The sequence below is a fragment of the Octopus sinensis genome, linkage group LG7 (genome assembly GCF_006345805.1).
Source record: "Octopus sinensis linkage group LG7, ASM634580v1, whole genome shotgun sequence".
Lineage (NCBI taxonomy): Eukaryota > Metazoa > Mollusca > Cephalopoda > Octopoda > Octopodidae > Octopus > Octopus sinensis.
The window spans coordinates 53,310,308-53,327,802 of record NC_043003.1 but is presented as its reverse complement, the minus strand read 5'-3'; the positions used below and the strand labels follow the sequence as shown (position 1 = coordinate 53,327,802).

At 36.4% G+C, this 17,495-nt stretch overlaps 1 protein-coding gene across 1 annotated transcript in view; it reads left to right on the top strand.

Annotated features, from left to right (window-relative positions):
* LOC115214240 (inverted formin-2-like) overlaps positions 1 to 17,495 on the top strand; it is an 80,185-nt gene that overhangs the window by 41,678 nt on the left and 21,012 nt on the right. Inside the window, exons 2-5 of the mRNA XM_029783364.2 lie at positions 4,063 to 4,178; positions 11,288 to 11,447; positions 14,850 to 15,031; positions 17,120 to 17,199. Of these exons, the coding sequence (XP_029639224.1) occupies positions 4,063 to 4,178; positions 11,288 to 11,447; positions 14,850 to 15,031; positions 17,120 to 17,199 (538 nt within the window). The remainder of the gene's footprint in view (positions 1 to 4,062; positions 4,179 to 11,287; positions 11,448 to 14,849; positions 15,032 to 17,119; positions 17,200 to 17,495) is intronic.

Genomic DNA, 17,495 nt, shown 5'->3' with positions numbered 1-17,495 from the left:
GTTCCCTTGTCATTTATTTAATTCTTTCTGAAGCTTATGTACATTGAGTTCTGACAGCAGGTTAGTGGTTTTGCTATGCCTAAGCGAAATATTAATGTGTATATATATATATATATATATATATATATATATATATATATATATATATACATATATATATATAACGGGAAGCTTTATGAAAATAGACAAAAGACGAAGGCAGGTTTACGGAAATAAACAAAGACGAAGGCAGGTGGAATACAAACAAACAATTGTATTAGTATGGCGCTCAGGAAATATAAATAAAACAAGTCTTTAACGTTTCGAGCCTACGCTCTTCAACATAAATATACACAGAGAAAAAACACAGAAAGAAGGAAAGAAAAAAAAAAATATATATATGTGTGTGTGTGTGTATCGATCGTTTTTGCGCTCGTGCGTGTGTGTATACAAAGCGCGTTCAAGCAATATCCGACTTTATTTTTTCCCGCCAAAGCTAATGCCACGTGGGCAAAATCATTTGGGTGTGAGGTGACGCCACCCTTTCTGCACATGCGTAAAAATATTCTCGCCAGTGGGCCGCGTGAGTACCCGGCTGTTGCGCTTAGAGTATAGACGTGCAATGCCCTCTTGTCGGATTTTCGTTTTCACCGAATGCAAAGAGCAGAGATATTGCACCAGATTTATTTTGCCAAAAGCTTGGTGGTACTCAAGTTGAAGGCATCCAGAAGATTCAGCAGGCCTTTGACGATCGTGTAATGGGCAAAACTCACACCAACCGCTTCAAATATGGTTGCACCTCAGTAGAGAGCAAGGCACTCTCAGGCAGGTCATCTGCGAGCCGAAACTAGGAGACGATTGAGAAGGTTCGGCAAATTGTCATGAAAGACTGTCGTGCACAATCCAGGAAGTTGTTCACAAAGTGGGAATAAGCACAGGATAAGTGCATTCCATTTTAATGGAGGGTTTGTACAGGTGGAGAGTGTCGGCGAAATTCGTTCCCAAGGTACTGGTGGAACAGCAGCAGCAAGTGGAGGCGCAATGGCCCAGTGGTTAGGGCAGCGTCGCGGTCGGAGGATCGCGGTTTCGATTCCCAGACCGGGCGATGTGTGTTTATTGAGCGAAAACTCCTAAAGCTCCACGAGGCTCCGGCAGGGGGTGGTGGCGACCCCTGTTGTACTCTTTCGCTCCAACTTTCTCTCACTCTTTCTTCCTGTTTCTTGTCCCCGACTTCCTACACAACCGCTGAGCCTTGATGCGCATTCATCCATCCGTCGATGCTCTCGGTGTCGGGGGTTGACCTACTTTCTCTCTGCGGGTCTTACGAATAGCAAAGGACCACGTTTCGGACTTCTCCCATTGGGACGAAGACCGCTTCGCTCAACTAACAAACAGCAGCAGTAGCAATTGCGCAAAGAAATCGTTCAGAGCATGCTGGACTGTGTCAGTTACTGCCCCAGATTTCATGAAGACCATCATCAATGGTGATAAGACATTGGTTTATGGTCTCTTATTGATGGGTTCTGTTATCTTGCGTGAAAACGAAAATCTGAAGAGCTCGCGCTTCACGTGAACTCTAGGCGTAACAATCAAGAATTGACGCGGCCAACCGGCGCAAAACTTTTTACGTATGCGCAGGAAGGGTGATGTCGTCTCCCATCCAAAGGTTACATACACCTCGTGTGTGTATGAATGCATGTATGTATGTATAAACATACACACAGAGGAAGCCATTTATTGCAATAACAAATTATTTATCAAACGGTAATTGTTATAACAAGTCGCTCATTATATAGGCATTGTTATAAAAAAATTCAAGAAAATTCTATTCAAGTTACACAATATTCGTTTTTCTCTTTCGATTACCACAATCACCATTGCGACCACTGTTGCCGGCATCACTATTACGCCATGAAACGAGAAAAACGTCCAAACATGCACCTTCCCTGCACCACTGCTCTCTCGTTCGCATCCTACCCTCACCAGTCAATATACCCCACCACCACAAATGCTTCTAATATCACTCCCACTATTACCACTGCTTTTAATGTATTGCCTAAAAGTATCACGGACACCCTGGCAACATCAATGCAGTGGGTACACTAGCTATGGCTGTGTGGTAGGTGCACCGTGATTGGTGGTGGACGGCAGTTGCAGTGGCGATGTTGTTGGTGGAAACGTATCTGTTGTAAAACTAGAATTGTAATACATCACATGAGATGCTTGAAAGTCGAAGAAAAAAACATTAACACAATTGCTATAGAGGAACGGCTCGTACCAGAGCAGAGAAATAGAGAGAAACTGGTGCAGTTACAAGGAAAACAAAACAATATCGTTATTGTACCAATATGCAATTGAGGAATGATAGCTTGGTAAACAACACTGAAATAAAACTTTTTACCAACGCACCAATATAACCCCGTCTTGTGACAAATAGAAAAAAGTAATATAATATTAGAGGCTGAGAATGAGCTTAATAGTAAACAAGGACGGACTAACAACAATCCCACCATCATCAATATGTCTGCACTAGAGGCAAAATAGACAACAGTTCAAAATCACAGTACTAAATCCTAGCATTACTTAACAAACAAACTTGCATTCACACACAAACTAAGCACCCCCCCCCACACACACGCATACGCATGCATTAACTACACAGATACTGATGTCATAACTGTTGATAGAAGGTTCTTAATCCTCTCCATCAGTTTGGATCTTTTTCTGGATAGCATCTTCAAAGTTAATGTACAATTTCCTATTCTGTATTTTCTTCTATTTCTGAACTCCGTGATATTCCAGAATGCTTTTCAAATTTGGGAACAAAAATTAGTCTTCTTAGGTTAAAATCTAGACGAGAATCATTTCATTGTTTGCCAGAAAACAACAGATAGAGAGTGAGTAGAAGCGTTGTCGTGGTGTAGTATCAAGTTTTGTTCACATACGCCTTAGACCCCTTCTTTCAGAAGATCCAGCACATCCAAGTATTATAATGTTTATTGATCGTCTGATCACGTGGAACAATGTCATGAGATCAACATCCCCCCCCCACAATCAATCAAAGACAATCAACATTATCTTGGTATTTGACTGACTCTAGCGTGCTTTTTAAAAAATGCTTTTACTCGTAGTACTGATGATCCAATCTAGTGTGATGAATGCATTTTTTTTGTTTCGTCGTCATCGTAACCATATGTCCATGTTTCGTCACCTGCTATGTTATCTTCTAGAAATTTTTCAGTAGCATTCAAATGACCAAACAGCTGACTTGTTTGCCATTTTAGCTCCTTTATCTGCAGATAAAGCAAAGATTTTATAGCAACACGAAGCCTCGCCAATTTTTCTTTGAAAAATCAGATGGTACGAACTTTTACAAATGCGTATCTTTTAGGAAATTTCAAGGACAGTCAAGCACCAATTTTTTTCGAATCACTTTGGATTGTTGCCCTCTGCTTAAAGGGTCATCCGAATCCAGGATTGTCTTCGGAGTATGTTTTTCCCTATTTGAAATGCTGATACTACTTGCAACACTGTATCAGGCAAAAATAATCCTCCACATAGGCCAATCGCAATATCAGAAAATTCTCCATAAAACGTTTTTCCAATATGAAATAGTTTCAAACAAGCACGTTATTCTTTCAAATCCTTCATTGTTTACCTTGTAACAAATCACCCAATGCACTAAGCATACATTCACTCTATCATGTATAGATCGCCGACAAACTGATGTGGAGCAATATGGTTATTATTAGACTGAAGTTCAAGTTTACCTATACACAATACTGCAGTCGACAGCACACCGTCTCGGCTTGTTAGCATGCTGTGTCAAGAATTCGGTTTTAGGTAGACATCGAATCTGTTTGTTTATTTCTTTTTTTTGTCTATGTATGTATGCATGCGTGTACGTGTGAGTATAAGCTCTTGTTAGCAATTTGTTATTTTTGTTTTATTTAATCCTATAATTTTGTGTCATGTTGTATTATATCTATTACTTACCTTAGTTTGAAAAAATAAATATATAAAAATAAACGAATTAATAAATGGATAACTAAAATGAAGAATATTTTAAAATTTGTTTTTCAGTATTGGAAAACAGAAACCCTATTGTGAAGATGCAAATCTTTGAGCTGATGTCAGCATTGTGCTTGTACTCACGTGAAGGTTATTTCCTCACTCTTGATGCTTTAGAAAAATATAAGGTAAAAAAAAGTCTTGTATTTATTTCACTTTGAATAATTAATCATTATCAAATTTTTTAACGTTTCGATTATTTGGCGAAATGGACTATTGAGCACTTTCATTTTAATTATTGTGACTTAGTATATAAATGAGTTGCGAGACGTGGTAAGTCTTGAGGCAAATCTACATATTGGCTTGGTGCCATTCAGTTCGATATTGGTTTCTTTGTTCACTTACATTGTTTTAATGGAATCATTGAAAAAAACAACCCAAAACAACAAAAAACGCAAAATGAAACAAAAAGCACAACGAAAAACAAAACAAAAGATTATATAGACAACATATAGTTTTTATGTCCTATGATTTATTGTTGTCTAATGAAAATTAATTTGCTGTATAGACAGTTTTATAATTACATTGCAATCTGACAATTGGAATGATTAATATTTTTCCGTTTGTCATGTCGTGCAATAGTTAACAACAACAATCATATTACTCCTCGAAGGGCTTAGAATGTAAATTGATGAACTACAAACTGTTTTACAAATATCTTAATGAGTGCTATAGCACATTATAGTGGATTAATAAGAGATATAGTCTGTACTATCCAAAATACTATTTCTCAAAAAATATAGGCGCACGTGTCGCTAAAGGCACAGGTGTGGCTGTATGGCTAAGAAATCTGATTCCCAACCACATGGTTTTGGATTCGGTTCCACAACAGGGTACCTTGGGCAAGGTCAACTGTCTTCTAGTATAGTTTTGGGCCAATCAAAACCTTGCGTGATTGTTGTAAACGAATGTCATTCATTTCCAATATTCTACAAATGCAAGCCATAGAATAGTGAACGTTAAGACGACAACGATGATGTTAACATCTATGTAGTGTTGTATTTTCATTACTTCACTTATACTTTCTAAATCTATAACTTTAAAGTCCTAGAGACTATTTTGCGATGGTGCTTAATTTTCAGTGGCAAGTAAATGAGATATATCTTGCATAGGATATGATTCTTCTCACTTAGGCAACATTTCATTGTAGATTCATTGATGCAGTAACGGCATCCGCATGCCTTCTCTCTTCCTTATGCCGAGGAGTCTCACCTTCTCTGTTATTGTAAGCATCTTCTTCTGGCGCGTGGGTTCACTGCCAGAAACCTTAGAAGGTGCTGAACGTTTGGACGACATCGTAGGGCTTGTAAATTCACAATTTTACACACAAATGCAAAACAACATCACACGCTCGCCTCCCGAGTTTCGTTTTCCATACAGTATGTGCGATTCTTTGTTTACTCATTTGCGGTACACTACTTATTTTCTTTTCATATATTTTATTTAATGTGTTATACAGTGCAGCACTTTACTGTATTTTTTTAATGAATTTTTAGTAGTGAAAATCTTACCGTAGAAATAATTAAAATCTAAAATATAAATACCTATCGGCCATAGAAACACGCGATATACGAGGAGTCTGCGATGTAAATTTACATATACTAGCCAGAAAAATCTGCAATGTACTGAGAGTGCGATAAGTGAATCGCGATATGGCGAGTTGTTACTGTATAATATAATATATCATATCATATCATATCATATGTCACATCACATCACGCCACGTCACGGTACATCACATCACATCGCAGTTCACAGCATAGAAGCTTTAAATTACTTGAGAAATATTTCGTATTCCATAAATGGTTTAACCATTTAGCATTCAGATTATTCTGTCAAATGTTATACTTCTTTATTCACATTGTTCTGAATCAATTATGAATTATCGTGTAGCTTCGAGATTTCAAAGATGTTATTGTTTATTTTTTTAGAATGATATTGTAACGCAGGTGCAAGAGGCCAGATCTGACCTGCTTGAGTATAGAACAAGTAGAATATTTGGCCCTGAGATGTGGGGTTAAAGTCCTTTCGAATAAAGTACAGTTTATATGGTAGAAAGTTAAAGTAAAGTACGATCCATTTCATCCGAGTTATTTTAGTCATTTGAAGTTGAAGTTTTACTTTACTCGAGTTATTATTCATTAGTTGGCTTCAATTGTACTTGAGAAGGAACAACCTCAATTGTATATACTTTAGTGTATCGGTGTGTGTCTAGATGGCCAATTAGCATACTCGTTAGAGCGCTGGATAGATTGCTTTGTGGTAATCGTCTCAACTTATTGTGCTCAAAGTTCAAATTTCACTTAGGTGAAATTTACCTTTCATCTTTTTGGAGTCGCTAAATAAAATTGAAACAGTTACATTTTCGGCCAAATTAAAAAGAAAAAAATCGACAATTTGTTATAAAATAAGGAAATATGGAGAGAGAAAAATGGGGTTGGCGGGAGAAAATAAGAAAGAAAATATCAGAAAAATTCGAGTGAAGAAAAGAAAAGTTAGACATCATGTAAATCAATAAATTAATAATTCAAAGAAAAATAAAGGAAATTGAGAAGAGACGGCTGAAAATAAAAAAGAAAAGGAAACGGTAAAATACCAAGTGTGCGCACGCATATATGCGTGCACGCACACACATGATGTAATTCTTAATGAAACCACCCAGTTCAATAAAGGACAAAATACATTGTATATGCAGAGTGTATATTCTTTTACTCAAAACGTTTTACTTTGAGTTTCATCTCACCGTTTTCTCACACGACTGAAATATATTAGAATGTATAAGACGAGTTAAAAGCTATATTTCTGGTCAAAGCAAGATTTTTACATACCGAACTTCTAATAACATTTCGAATTAAAAAATATACATTCTGCATGTACAGTATACTTGTCTTTACTGAACTTGGTTAGTTTAATCAAAATTACACAAGGTCTGTGTATGTATGTGTGTGTGTGCGCGCGCATGTAATACAGGAAAGATTGGCGACAGGAAGTGCATCCGACTGTAAAATAACACCTCAAATGATTAACAGTTCAACTTACGCTAGCATAAAAAAAAAATGAATGTAAAACAAGGAATATACATATTCATATATAAGTATGTGTGTGTATTTTATATATTTCTTTACATATATGTAGATATATTTACATATATGAAGATATGTGTGTGTGTTTTAAGTTTTCTTTTCCTTCCGTATTTTTTCTCCTTTTCCTTTATTTCTTTCAGAATTGTTAATTTAATAATTTTCGTATTAACTTTCACTATTCTCCAATCGAATTTTTCTAGAAGTAAGATGTATAAGTCACCATGTTTACGTTCTACACTCAAGCCAGACATTAAGAAGAAAAAAATTTCAATCGAAGCCAAGATATTTTCGTTTTTTTTTCTTTTTACCTTCCATCTATCTTCCCTACTTCTTCGTATTTGACCTGTCGATTTTCTTTTTATATGACTGAAAATGTTATTGTTTCATAGTTGTTTCTCTTAAAGCACGTGTGGGCATGCGACTTTGCTCGTCTTGTGAACCAACTTTTTCCGACATCCAAATTAATTCACATCTCTTTGCTAACCGAAAGGCGCTGAGCTGGCAGAAACGTTAGCAGGCCGGGCGAAATGCTTAGCGATATTTCGTCTGTCGCTACGTTCTGAGTTCAAATTCCGCCGAGGTCGACTTTGCCTTTCATCCTTTCGGGGTCGATAAATTAAGTACCAGTTACGCAGTGGGGTCGATGTTATCGACTTAATCCGTTTGTCTGTCCTTGTTTGTCCCCTCTGTGTTTAGCCCCATGTGGGCAGTAAAGAAATTGGTATTTCGTTTGCCGCTACGTTCTGAGTTCAAATTCCGCCGAGGTCGACTTTACCTTTCATCATTTGTGGAGGCGCAATGGCCCAGTGGTTAGGGCAGCAGACTCGCGGTTTCGATTCCCAGACTGGGTGTTGTGTGTTTATTGGGCGAAAACACCTAAAAGCTCCACGAGGCTTCGCAGTAGGTGGTGGCGACCCCTGTTGTACTATTTCGCCCAACTTTCTCTCACTCTTTCTTCCTGTTTGTTGAGTAACGCTGCGATGGACTGGCGTCCGGTCCAGCTGGGGTGAACACATACGCCACAGAAATCGGAAAACCGGGCCCATGAGCCTGGCTAGTCTTGAAAAGGGTGACGTCTTTGCTAACCGTAACTTGTGTACGTGTGTATATTACTACTCATATATATGCATTGAATATGTGTCTGGTCACAAACCCGTGCTACTAGCAACATGTAATCCAGTAAAATGTGCTTTTATGGTCTCACACACACACATACATACACATGCAATTAAGGCGTTCATAATGCTCTCACTATTACTAGAGGCCGCTTGGTGGCTAAAAATCCCCCTTCCTCTTCTCGATCTGATTGCAGATGCTTGTCTCTGAAGGCTTTGTTTGCTTGAGGAAAATTGTAATTCATTGAGAAAAATATACCAGTTTTCAGACAAGTGCAAGGACGCATAACCTTCAAGCAAGTACCTACAGATGCTGGAAACAATCTCCCAAGTATCCTATCACTCTTTCCAACTCCACAATCTTAGAACCGCCACGCTTAATATTGGCACAATGAAACGTAGGTCTGATGAAATTGTTAGAATGGAGGAATGTTAGAATGGAGGTATTTTGTAATACACTTGAACAACAAAGCTACAATGTTCACTGGTCCAATTCATGTGTGCTATATACAAGAGGTACAATGGAGGGGAGCCTCAGACTGCGCATGGGAAAGAAATGTAGATAGAAATTCTTCTGGGCGGAGAATAGTATGGTGTGAGCAGTGTAGCTATGCTTTTGACAGAGTAATAGATTGATTAGGTGATTGAAGTTGTCAGGGTATGTGATTGGATTGTTAAGCTAAGACTAGTCTTAGATGATGTCACAGTGACATCTGCATATGCTCCACTCGCTGGATTGGTAGATGGACAAAAGGATCGTTTCTATGAGTCCTCATTGCAGATTATGCCGCTGATGAAAGACAATGACTTTGGTGTCATGGTTGGTGATGACAGTAGATTTTATAGTGTGCATTGATTTTATGGTTTTAGTTGTAGAAACAGGACTGCTGGATTTCTGTGATGCAAATGGCTTGCTGATCTGCCATGCTAATAGGAAACTATCCTTCAGCTACCTAATCACCTATGAATCTGGTGGACACACAAGTCATACAGAAACAGGTATAGGCAGAGGCTTGTGTATATGAAGTCCTCTGTTTAGGAATGTACAACTCAAACTTAAAGCTAGGAGGACTCAGAGATGCAAACAAGTTTGGAAAAGAAATACATAGAAGCTTAAAGATTCATTAAACAGTCAGAAATTTAGAGAAATACAAGCTGAAGCATTGGATGAGATACAGTCAATAAGGCAAAGAGGACAACTGCAGCAGATTTGGTGTGGAGGCTTCACAGGTAAAAAATGAAAAAGTATGCTACTGTGTTCATCAAAATAATCTAATCATTCCCTGTAGCATAATATTACTTGTTACTGCTGGAGGGAAAGAAAGTGTCAACTAGTGATCAGAACGATTTTGCTAGATGCTGCAAATGTTGTGATCTCCAGCTGATGGCCAGCAAACTATATACAGGGCGGGTCATAAAGATCTCCCACATTGTGAATGAAGATAAAGAGAGAACACAAGTATCCAGGAAAAAATTTATTATGTTTCTGAAACTTTTATCTTACTGGGTTTTAAAAACTATATTAGGCAAATGGCGACCGTTGTTGACAATATATTGATGCAGTCGTTCCCAGAAGTTCTCCATGACCCACTGTTTCATCCCAGGTGGTATTGCTTTGATTTTCTCATGAATCCTTTCTTTCAAATCCTCAAGAGTTCGAGGATGCCACCTCACGTCTCTCATTTCTCTCAACACTCCAGCCGAACGTCGTACTGTGTGAGCCATGGATACATCCTGTTGAAACAATAGATGTTCGGTATCCAACCCGTCCAGTTTAGGATTCAAAAAGTTCTCCAACATTTCAATGTACTGGCCAGAGGTAACCGTTACTGTTTCAACACCTTCTTTAAAAAAGTATGGGCTGATGACTCTAAAATCAGTGACTTCACACCAAACAGTTACACGAGGAAAATGAAACGGTCTTTTGTGGAGTTCATGAGGATTATGTTCAGTTCAGTACCGAAAATTCTGCTTGTTTATGTTTCCATTGATTTGGAAGTGAACCTCAACGGTACTCAGAGCAGCTGCCGTGGGAACTTCTGCAAGAGTATCTGCACATAGGGCTTTACGATTGTTATGATCTGTCACCATTAATTCTTGAACTAACATCATTTTATACGGATGCAGTTTCAAAGCAGCATGCAGAATCCTCCTCAAACTTCAGTTAGATATTTCTAATGCTATGCTATGTTTATGAGCAGAATGCTTCAGGGATTCCTGAACAGATGCTGTCACTGATGCCACATTTTCTGGAGTTCTAACAATCCTAGGTCTGCCACGAAATTTTCTTTTCAATGTGGATCCAGTTGCACGAAGGTTAGAAATCCTAAGCAAAATCGTTTCCTGCTCTGGCATTTCAACCGAGTGCAAATTGTCTACAGGACACTCACTGCATCGCTATTACAGATCGGCCATTTTTGTAATACACTTGAACAACAAAGCCACAATGTTTACTGGCCCAATTCATGATAGGTTCTAAAAAGAAATAAATTTTTTAACCAATGGATGATGAATATAAAAATGGCAGATCTTAGCCTTCCAAATGAAACCTATCCTGCTTCTCTACTTCTACTTAATTCCACACACGATGTCTCTTCCAAACGCGGGAGGTCGTTATGCCCCACCTTGTATATATATATTTTTTCTCTCCTTGTTTTTTTCTGCGTCTTTTTCTGTAGAAGAGCATAGGCTCGAAACGTAAAAGACTTTTTCTATTCCTGAGCGTTATACTAATACATCTGTTTGTTTTGTACACCACCTGTCTTCGTCTTTTGTCTTTTTCGTAAACTCTCCCTATATATATATATATATATACACACACATACCTTCTCTCCTCTTTCTCTCTCTAATGATATAGATATAATGAAAATAAAATAAAGAATGAGAAAGTTGTGTCAGCATATATTGCTATTATGCAATGTCCCTCTCAATCAAACTATTTTGTAATAATGATTATGGTTGTATAATAATTAGCTTTGAAAATTCCAGACGGAAAACACTTTTTCTTTTTTCTAATTTGACACTTCTTTACTTTTACAGACCTGGCAGAAATTACAATATCGATTTAGTCTGATATTAAATGAACTACGTCATGCAGATTTGGCAACATATCAAGTTAGCATTATGGCACTTGTTAATTCCATAATTTTTGCCAACGAGAACATCCTGGATAGAATGAGAATTCGGAATGAATTTATTGGTAAGGAATTTATTGTGTGTGTGTGTGTTTTGCTTGCTTTTCAGTTTTAATGAAAATACAAACTGTATATTTATTTATTTTTTTTCATTTTAGGTTATTTCTATTTGTTTTTCATTATTCTCCTCCTCTACAACAATTCTTTTGTTATAAATAGCATCTGAATATGCTTTTGGTTTTATTCATATTTTCCAACATTCTTCAACAAAGTTACTGGAAGCTCACCTGTATTATAAACAATTTCTATTTGAGCTAGTATGGATCCATTACATGGTCACTTTACTTCCTAGAAATAACAGTCAAAACCATCAAATCATATCCACTTGAATGATTTATTGTATAATGTGGCCCTGGATGCATTCTACGTAGGAAAAAAACAGGATGATCATAGCTGGCTTGAATACATAAGTGTGTTTGATCATGTCTGACCCAGCAGCTAAACAACAATACTAAAAAAACCCTGAGTTTTTGAAACAGTAAGAATATCTGTATAACATGAAGAAACCCTGCATATTATAGAAATTTTATAAAATTTATTATAAGCTATTTGATAAAATTATTTTTGAAAAATGACTTTTTATTTGATTAATATTGGACAAGCTACAAAGTTCTCTCCTTTGCTGTTTTTCAGAGTAATTTTCATTGACACTAATGATTTTTCTTCTTACTATGGGTATAATTTTAGATGGTTAAACATTTATTTTAGCCCTTCACATTAAGTATTGTGACTCACATTTAACTGTAAGTTCTTTAAGCTGAAGATGCTGCTGGGAAATTTTTCAATTTCTTAAAATTGATTTTCTCTGGTACATGACAAAAAGTTTATAGCAGAGGGTAATAAGAAGATGTGCCACTATGGTGAAGGGATTTGGCTTCTCCCATTATTTAAAAAGTATGGAAAAGTGGACATGATGATGATACACAAGGCCACATTAAGAGCAGAGTGATCAGTTAGTTGAAATTATTCTAATACAGCTTGGGATATATTTTTCACCCATTTTCGTTTCCCAAAGAAGAAAAATTATAATCCGATTTGCAGGATTTTAACTTATAAATATAAGACAAAACTAAACACTGATGTCTGGTGCTTTCTCATTTTTGGTAAATCTGTTGTCTCTAAGATCACTAAAAATCAAAAATTTTCCAACATTGCTAATACCGATTTCTGAAGTTATTCGCAGGATAACTTCACAATTTTGAATTGAGAGTATTGGTAATGATTTTTTCTATTATAGGTAGAAGGCTTGAAAGTTTGGGGAAGGGAGCTAGTCAATTACATTGACACCCCAGTTCTCAGCTGGTATTTATTTTATCGACACCCACAAAAGGATATAAGGTAAAGCTGATCTTGGTGGAATTTGAGCTCAGAACATAATGAGTTGGAAGAAATGCAATGAAACATTTAATCTGAAGGATTCTGCTAGTTTACTACTTTTAGAGTACAGAAAATAATCCTTTTTTACTATAGGCACAAGGCCTGAAATTTAAGGGAAGGGGTAGTTGATTACATCAACCCCAGTACACAACTGGTACCTATTTTATTGACCCTGAAAAGATGAAAAGCAAAGTTGACCTTGGCAGAATTTGAACTTAGAATGTGAAGACAGACTATATACCACTAAGCATTTTGTTTGGTGTGCTAATGATTCTGCCAGCTTGCTACTTTTAGAGTACGAAGAATAATACTTTCTACAAAGCCTGAAATGTTTAGGGAGGGGATGAGTCGATTACATCAACCCCAGTATGTAACTGGTACTTAATTTATCGACCCTGAAAGGATGAAAGGCAATGTTGACCCCAGCAGCATTTGAACTCAGAACATGAAGACAGACAAAATACTGTTAAGCATTTCGCCCAGCATGCTAACAATTCTGCCAACAGGCCACCTTGAGTACAGAAAATAATCTTCTCTACTCTAGGCACAAGGTCCAAAATTTTTGTGGAGGGGATGAGTCGATTACATCGACCCCAGTGCATAGCTGGTACTTAATTTATTGACCCCGGTGGCATTTGAACTCAGAACCTGAAGACAGACGAAATACCGCTAGTTCATCCAGCATGCTAATGATTCTGCCAGTTTGCTACTTTTAGAGAACAGAAAATAATGTCAACTTATTAATGGTTGCTATCATTAAACTACAAATGCCATGAGAACTATGTATCTACCACCAAAAATAATATTCTCATTGGCCAGTATTGTCATGAACCTTACTAAAGGCTTTTATTAAGATCAAGAGAATCTTTTTTTATCATTAAATTAATGACTATGTGGTAAACACCACGCCTACCAATCTTTTGCAACAAATTTATTATAAATTACTTCAAGTAATAAAGTTAAATTCTAGCCAGAAATTAGAACAAATGTTACTGAAATTCAACTACATACAGAATATTTAGATACTTTTGCACATTTGCATCACAGAAGATTAACCATGATCAAACATAAAAGACTATTAAGTGATATCTAACATTAATGTGTATGTGTGTGTATATGTTTTTGTTCCTGGTAATGTGGGAGGGACCTATATCATTGTATATTGATATATTCTTGGAAATTTACAAGGTTTGGTTTTTGTAGTAATTCTCAAGGACCAGTTTCTCAGAACTAACTTTTTGGGCCTTCTTTTATTTTTGGCCATCATTGTATAATGCATAAAACCAGAGGTATTTCTATTTCCTACTGATACATGAGAGCAGGTTTAATTTACACAGAACTAGTGGCTGTTTTTGTATCCTTTTTGAAATTCAAATATACAAGGAAAAGAGTTAGGAAATCAAGCTTAACTTCTTAATAAATGTTTCTTGCTAACTTTTGTAAGAGAGTGATATTAGACGAGAGAATCAAAGTCAGTAGTTACTGGTATTTATAGCAATATATATATAAGGTGGTGAGCTGGCAGGATCATTAGCACATCAGGCAAAATTCTTAGCAGTATTTCTTGCAAGTTTTTATATTTTGGTTTCAAATCCTGCTGGGGTCATCTTTGCCTTTCATCCCACTAGCGTCAATAAAATAAAGTACCAGTCATGTACCAGAGTTCATCTTATCAGTTTATCTCCCCAATGGATCAGCATTCCATCCAAGGAGAATGTTATGATCTCAGTCAGTTATACACCATGGAAAATGAATAATTGGTCTTATATTACTCCTAGAACTCAAGGCAAATAAAAAGAATTATAACATATAGTAATTCTTGGAGTAATGAAAGTCAAGCTTCATTGAACATAGAACTTAGTGGCATACAACCACACTCTGCAAAGAATTTAATCAATGATCTAGACTCCTTGTTTCATAATATTATAATCGAGAATATTGGTTTCTGCAGGGTTTTCATTGTTTTATTTTGCTTCTTAAGATTCTTCTTTCAAGATGATGTAAATCAGTTTACTGAATATCTATTTAAGCATTGAATATAGAAGAAACGATAGCCGCGGTGTGTGAGAATATCGACAACCCTGACTTTCAAATACAATGGGATGTTTTCAAGGATGAGATGTCTGCTGACCAAGAAGCCCTGGAGGAAACGAAAGATGGAAATGTCAACGTCAATAACCCACAAGAACTGTTCACAGCTATTTTTAACCGGGTAATTACTATATTGCGAGTTCTCTTGTTAGATTTAGAGAGTTTAGGTAATTAGCACGCTAATAGCCAAGTGGGTTGTTTTTAAAATGTTAGTAGCAATAATCTGTCGCAGTTTGGATTATAGGTTATCATTGGTCGGATGCATTGGTAAATGCAGCGACGTGCTGCAACGGTGCATGCCCCTCACACCTGATCTAACCTGTTGCTGTAAACAAACATTTTGTCCATCAATAGAGCAAAAATGAAAATTAAAGGGAGATAATCAAAGCCTTATCATAGTTCTTACGTCCCCTACACCGAAAGTTTAGATGGTTTAGCTGCAAATAATATTTAAACCTATAACAGTTTGTGAAACTCTTTAATAAATGTTTTGGAACAGTAACCGAGATCTAGAAAAAAAAAAAAAAAAAAGACCTGAAAAGAAACTGTTCGACCCTTTAGAAGATGCGAATTAAAATATTAAAGGGCCTCTACCATAGTCTGATCTCACGTCTGTAATCCATATTACTATATAATAATAATAATAATAATAATAATAAAAATAATAATAATGAAATTATTGAATACAGTGCTCAGGTGCACCACAACTTGTCAGAAAGTGCATATAAAGTACATGCAGTAATGTAAAAATGTCTGGAAAGCGAACAACGTATGAGTCAGATACATGCTTGTGTGTGTATGGGGGGGAGAAAATCAGGTGTAGTGTTATAAAACGAGTAATATATTTTACAGAGATGTACTTGCATAACAAGTGACCTGATCTGAGATCGTGTGCTGAAACAAAAAACAATTGCAGCGTGGAAGGTGTTTATAAGCCATTTAAAACTACAAAAACCGTTAGATTCACTTCAACATTTAAATTTAATTTGTCAAAATATTTTCCTCGTTTTGAAACTGCGATCTGTTCACTGGTAAAATTCCGTGCTGCATCTGAGAAAGTAATAGTTTGTTCATGATGTGTGTGTGTATGTACGTACATACGTATGTATCTGCGTACAAACATGCGTACATACATAGATATATATATATCATGAACTAACTGTTGCTTTCTCAGATGCAGCACGGAATTTTGTCAGTGAGCAGGTCACAGTTTCAAAACGAGGAAAATATTTTGACAAATTAAATTTAAATGTTGAAGTGAATCTAACGGTTTTTGTGAATAATATATTTGTATTAAGTATATTCTTACGATTTTACTGTGTATTTGGCTCTTAGAAGATCACTTTGGCAATCGAAAAAACCTCGGAATATTTTTGTTTTTCAAAATGTTTATACTGCAACTAAAAGAAAAATGAAAAAAAAGTTATCTTAATCTTTCGTTAACAAATTTCTGTTGAAATGCACTGCTTCTTTCAATTATTTTAGAAATTAATAAAGAATTTAGTAACTAATATTGTCATTATTTAGCTGGTGTTTCATACGTAAATTAACATGAAATTTTGATGGAAGGTTTTAGCTTAACTCGATCACTTTATACAGTGCTCAGGTGCACCACAACTTGTCAGAAAGTGCGTATAAAGTATATGCAGTAATGTACAAATGTCTGGAAAGTGAACAGTGTATGAGTCAGATACATGCTTGCATGTGTATGGAGGGGAGAAAATCAGGTGTAGTGTTGGCGAATCTCAGAAAGCATGGAAGTTTTGAAGGATGCAGTGCTCCGACAACTAACAACTGATGCCGGCAGTTTTTTCCATACTTCAGAAACTCTTAGTGTGAAAAAATGTTTCCGAAAGTCATGGGAGCTGTGCTGTTTTCTGACTTTGTAAATATGTCCTTATTCAGTCTGGGGCTTGCTGATACCAAAACAGTTAAATGTTTATTTTTTAACAATAAGGAATGATTTCTTTATTGCATTTAATATTTTTCATGATGCTAAATATATTGTTTGCTTGAAGATACTGTAACTATTGTCAGAAAAATTGCCAAGACAGATTTACTGATTGTTTTTCAAGCAAGTCACTGTTATAGCTAGAATAAATAAATTTCAAGAAATGTTCTTCAATATCTACATTTGAAAATTATATGATGTCTGGTTTACATTTTGACAAGTACAGCTAACACTTACATATATTTTAATTCTTTTTAGGTTCGAGAAACACCATTATCTGCTGCTTTTGTTTCCATTCTCCAGAGTTTATTTCAAATAAATGCAAGTATGTCACAAAGGTATGAATACACACACACATGCAGCCTTCCATACAGTTTTTATATTTCTTTGTTGCCTACAAGGGGCTAAACATAGAGGGGACAAACAAAGACAGACAAAAGGATTAAGTCGATTACATCGACCCCAGTGCGTAACTGGTACTTAATTTATGGACCCCGAAAGGATGAAAGGCAAAGTCGACCTCAGCGGAATTTGAACTCAGAACGTAACGGCAGACGAAATACCGCTAAGCATTTCGCCCGGCGTGCAAACGTTTCTGCCAGCTCGCCTTCCATACAGTTTTTGTCTACCAAAA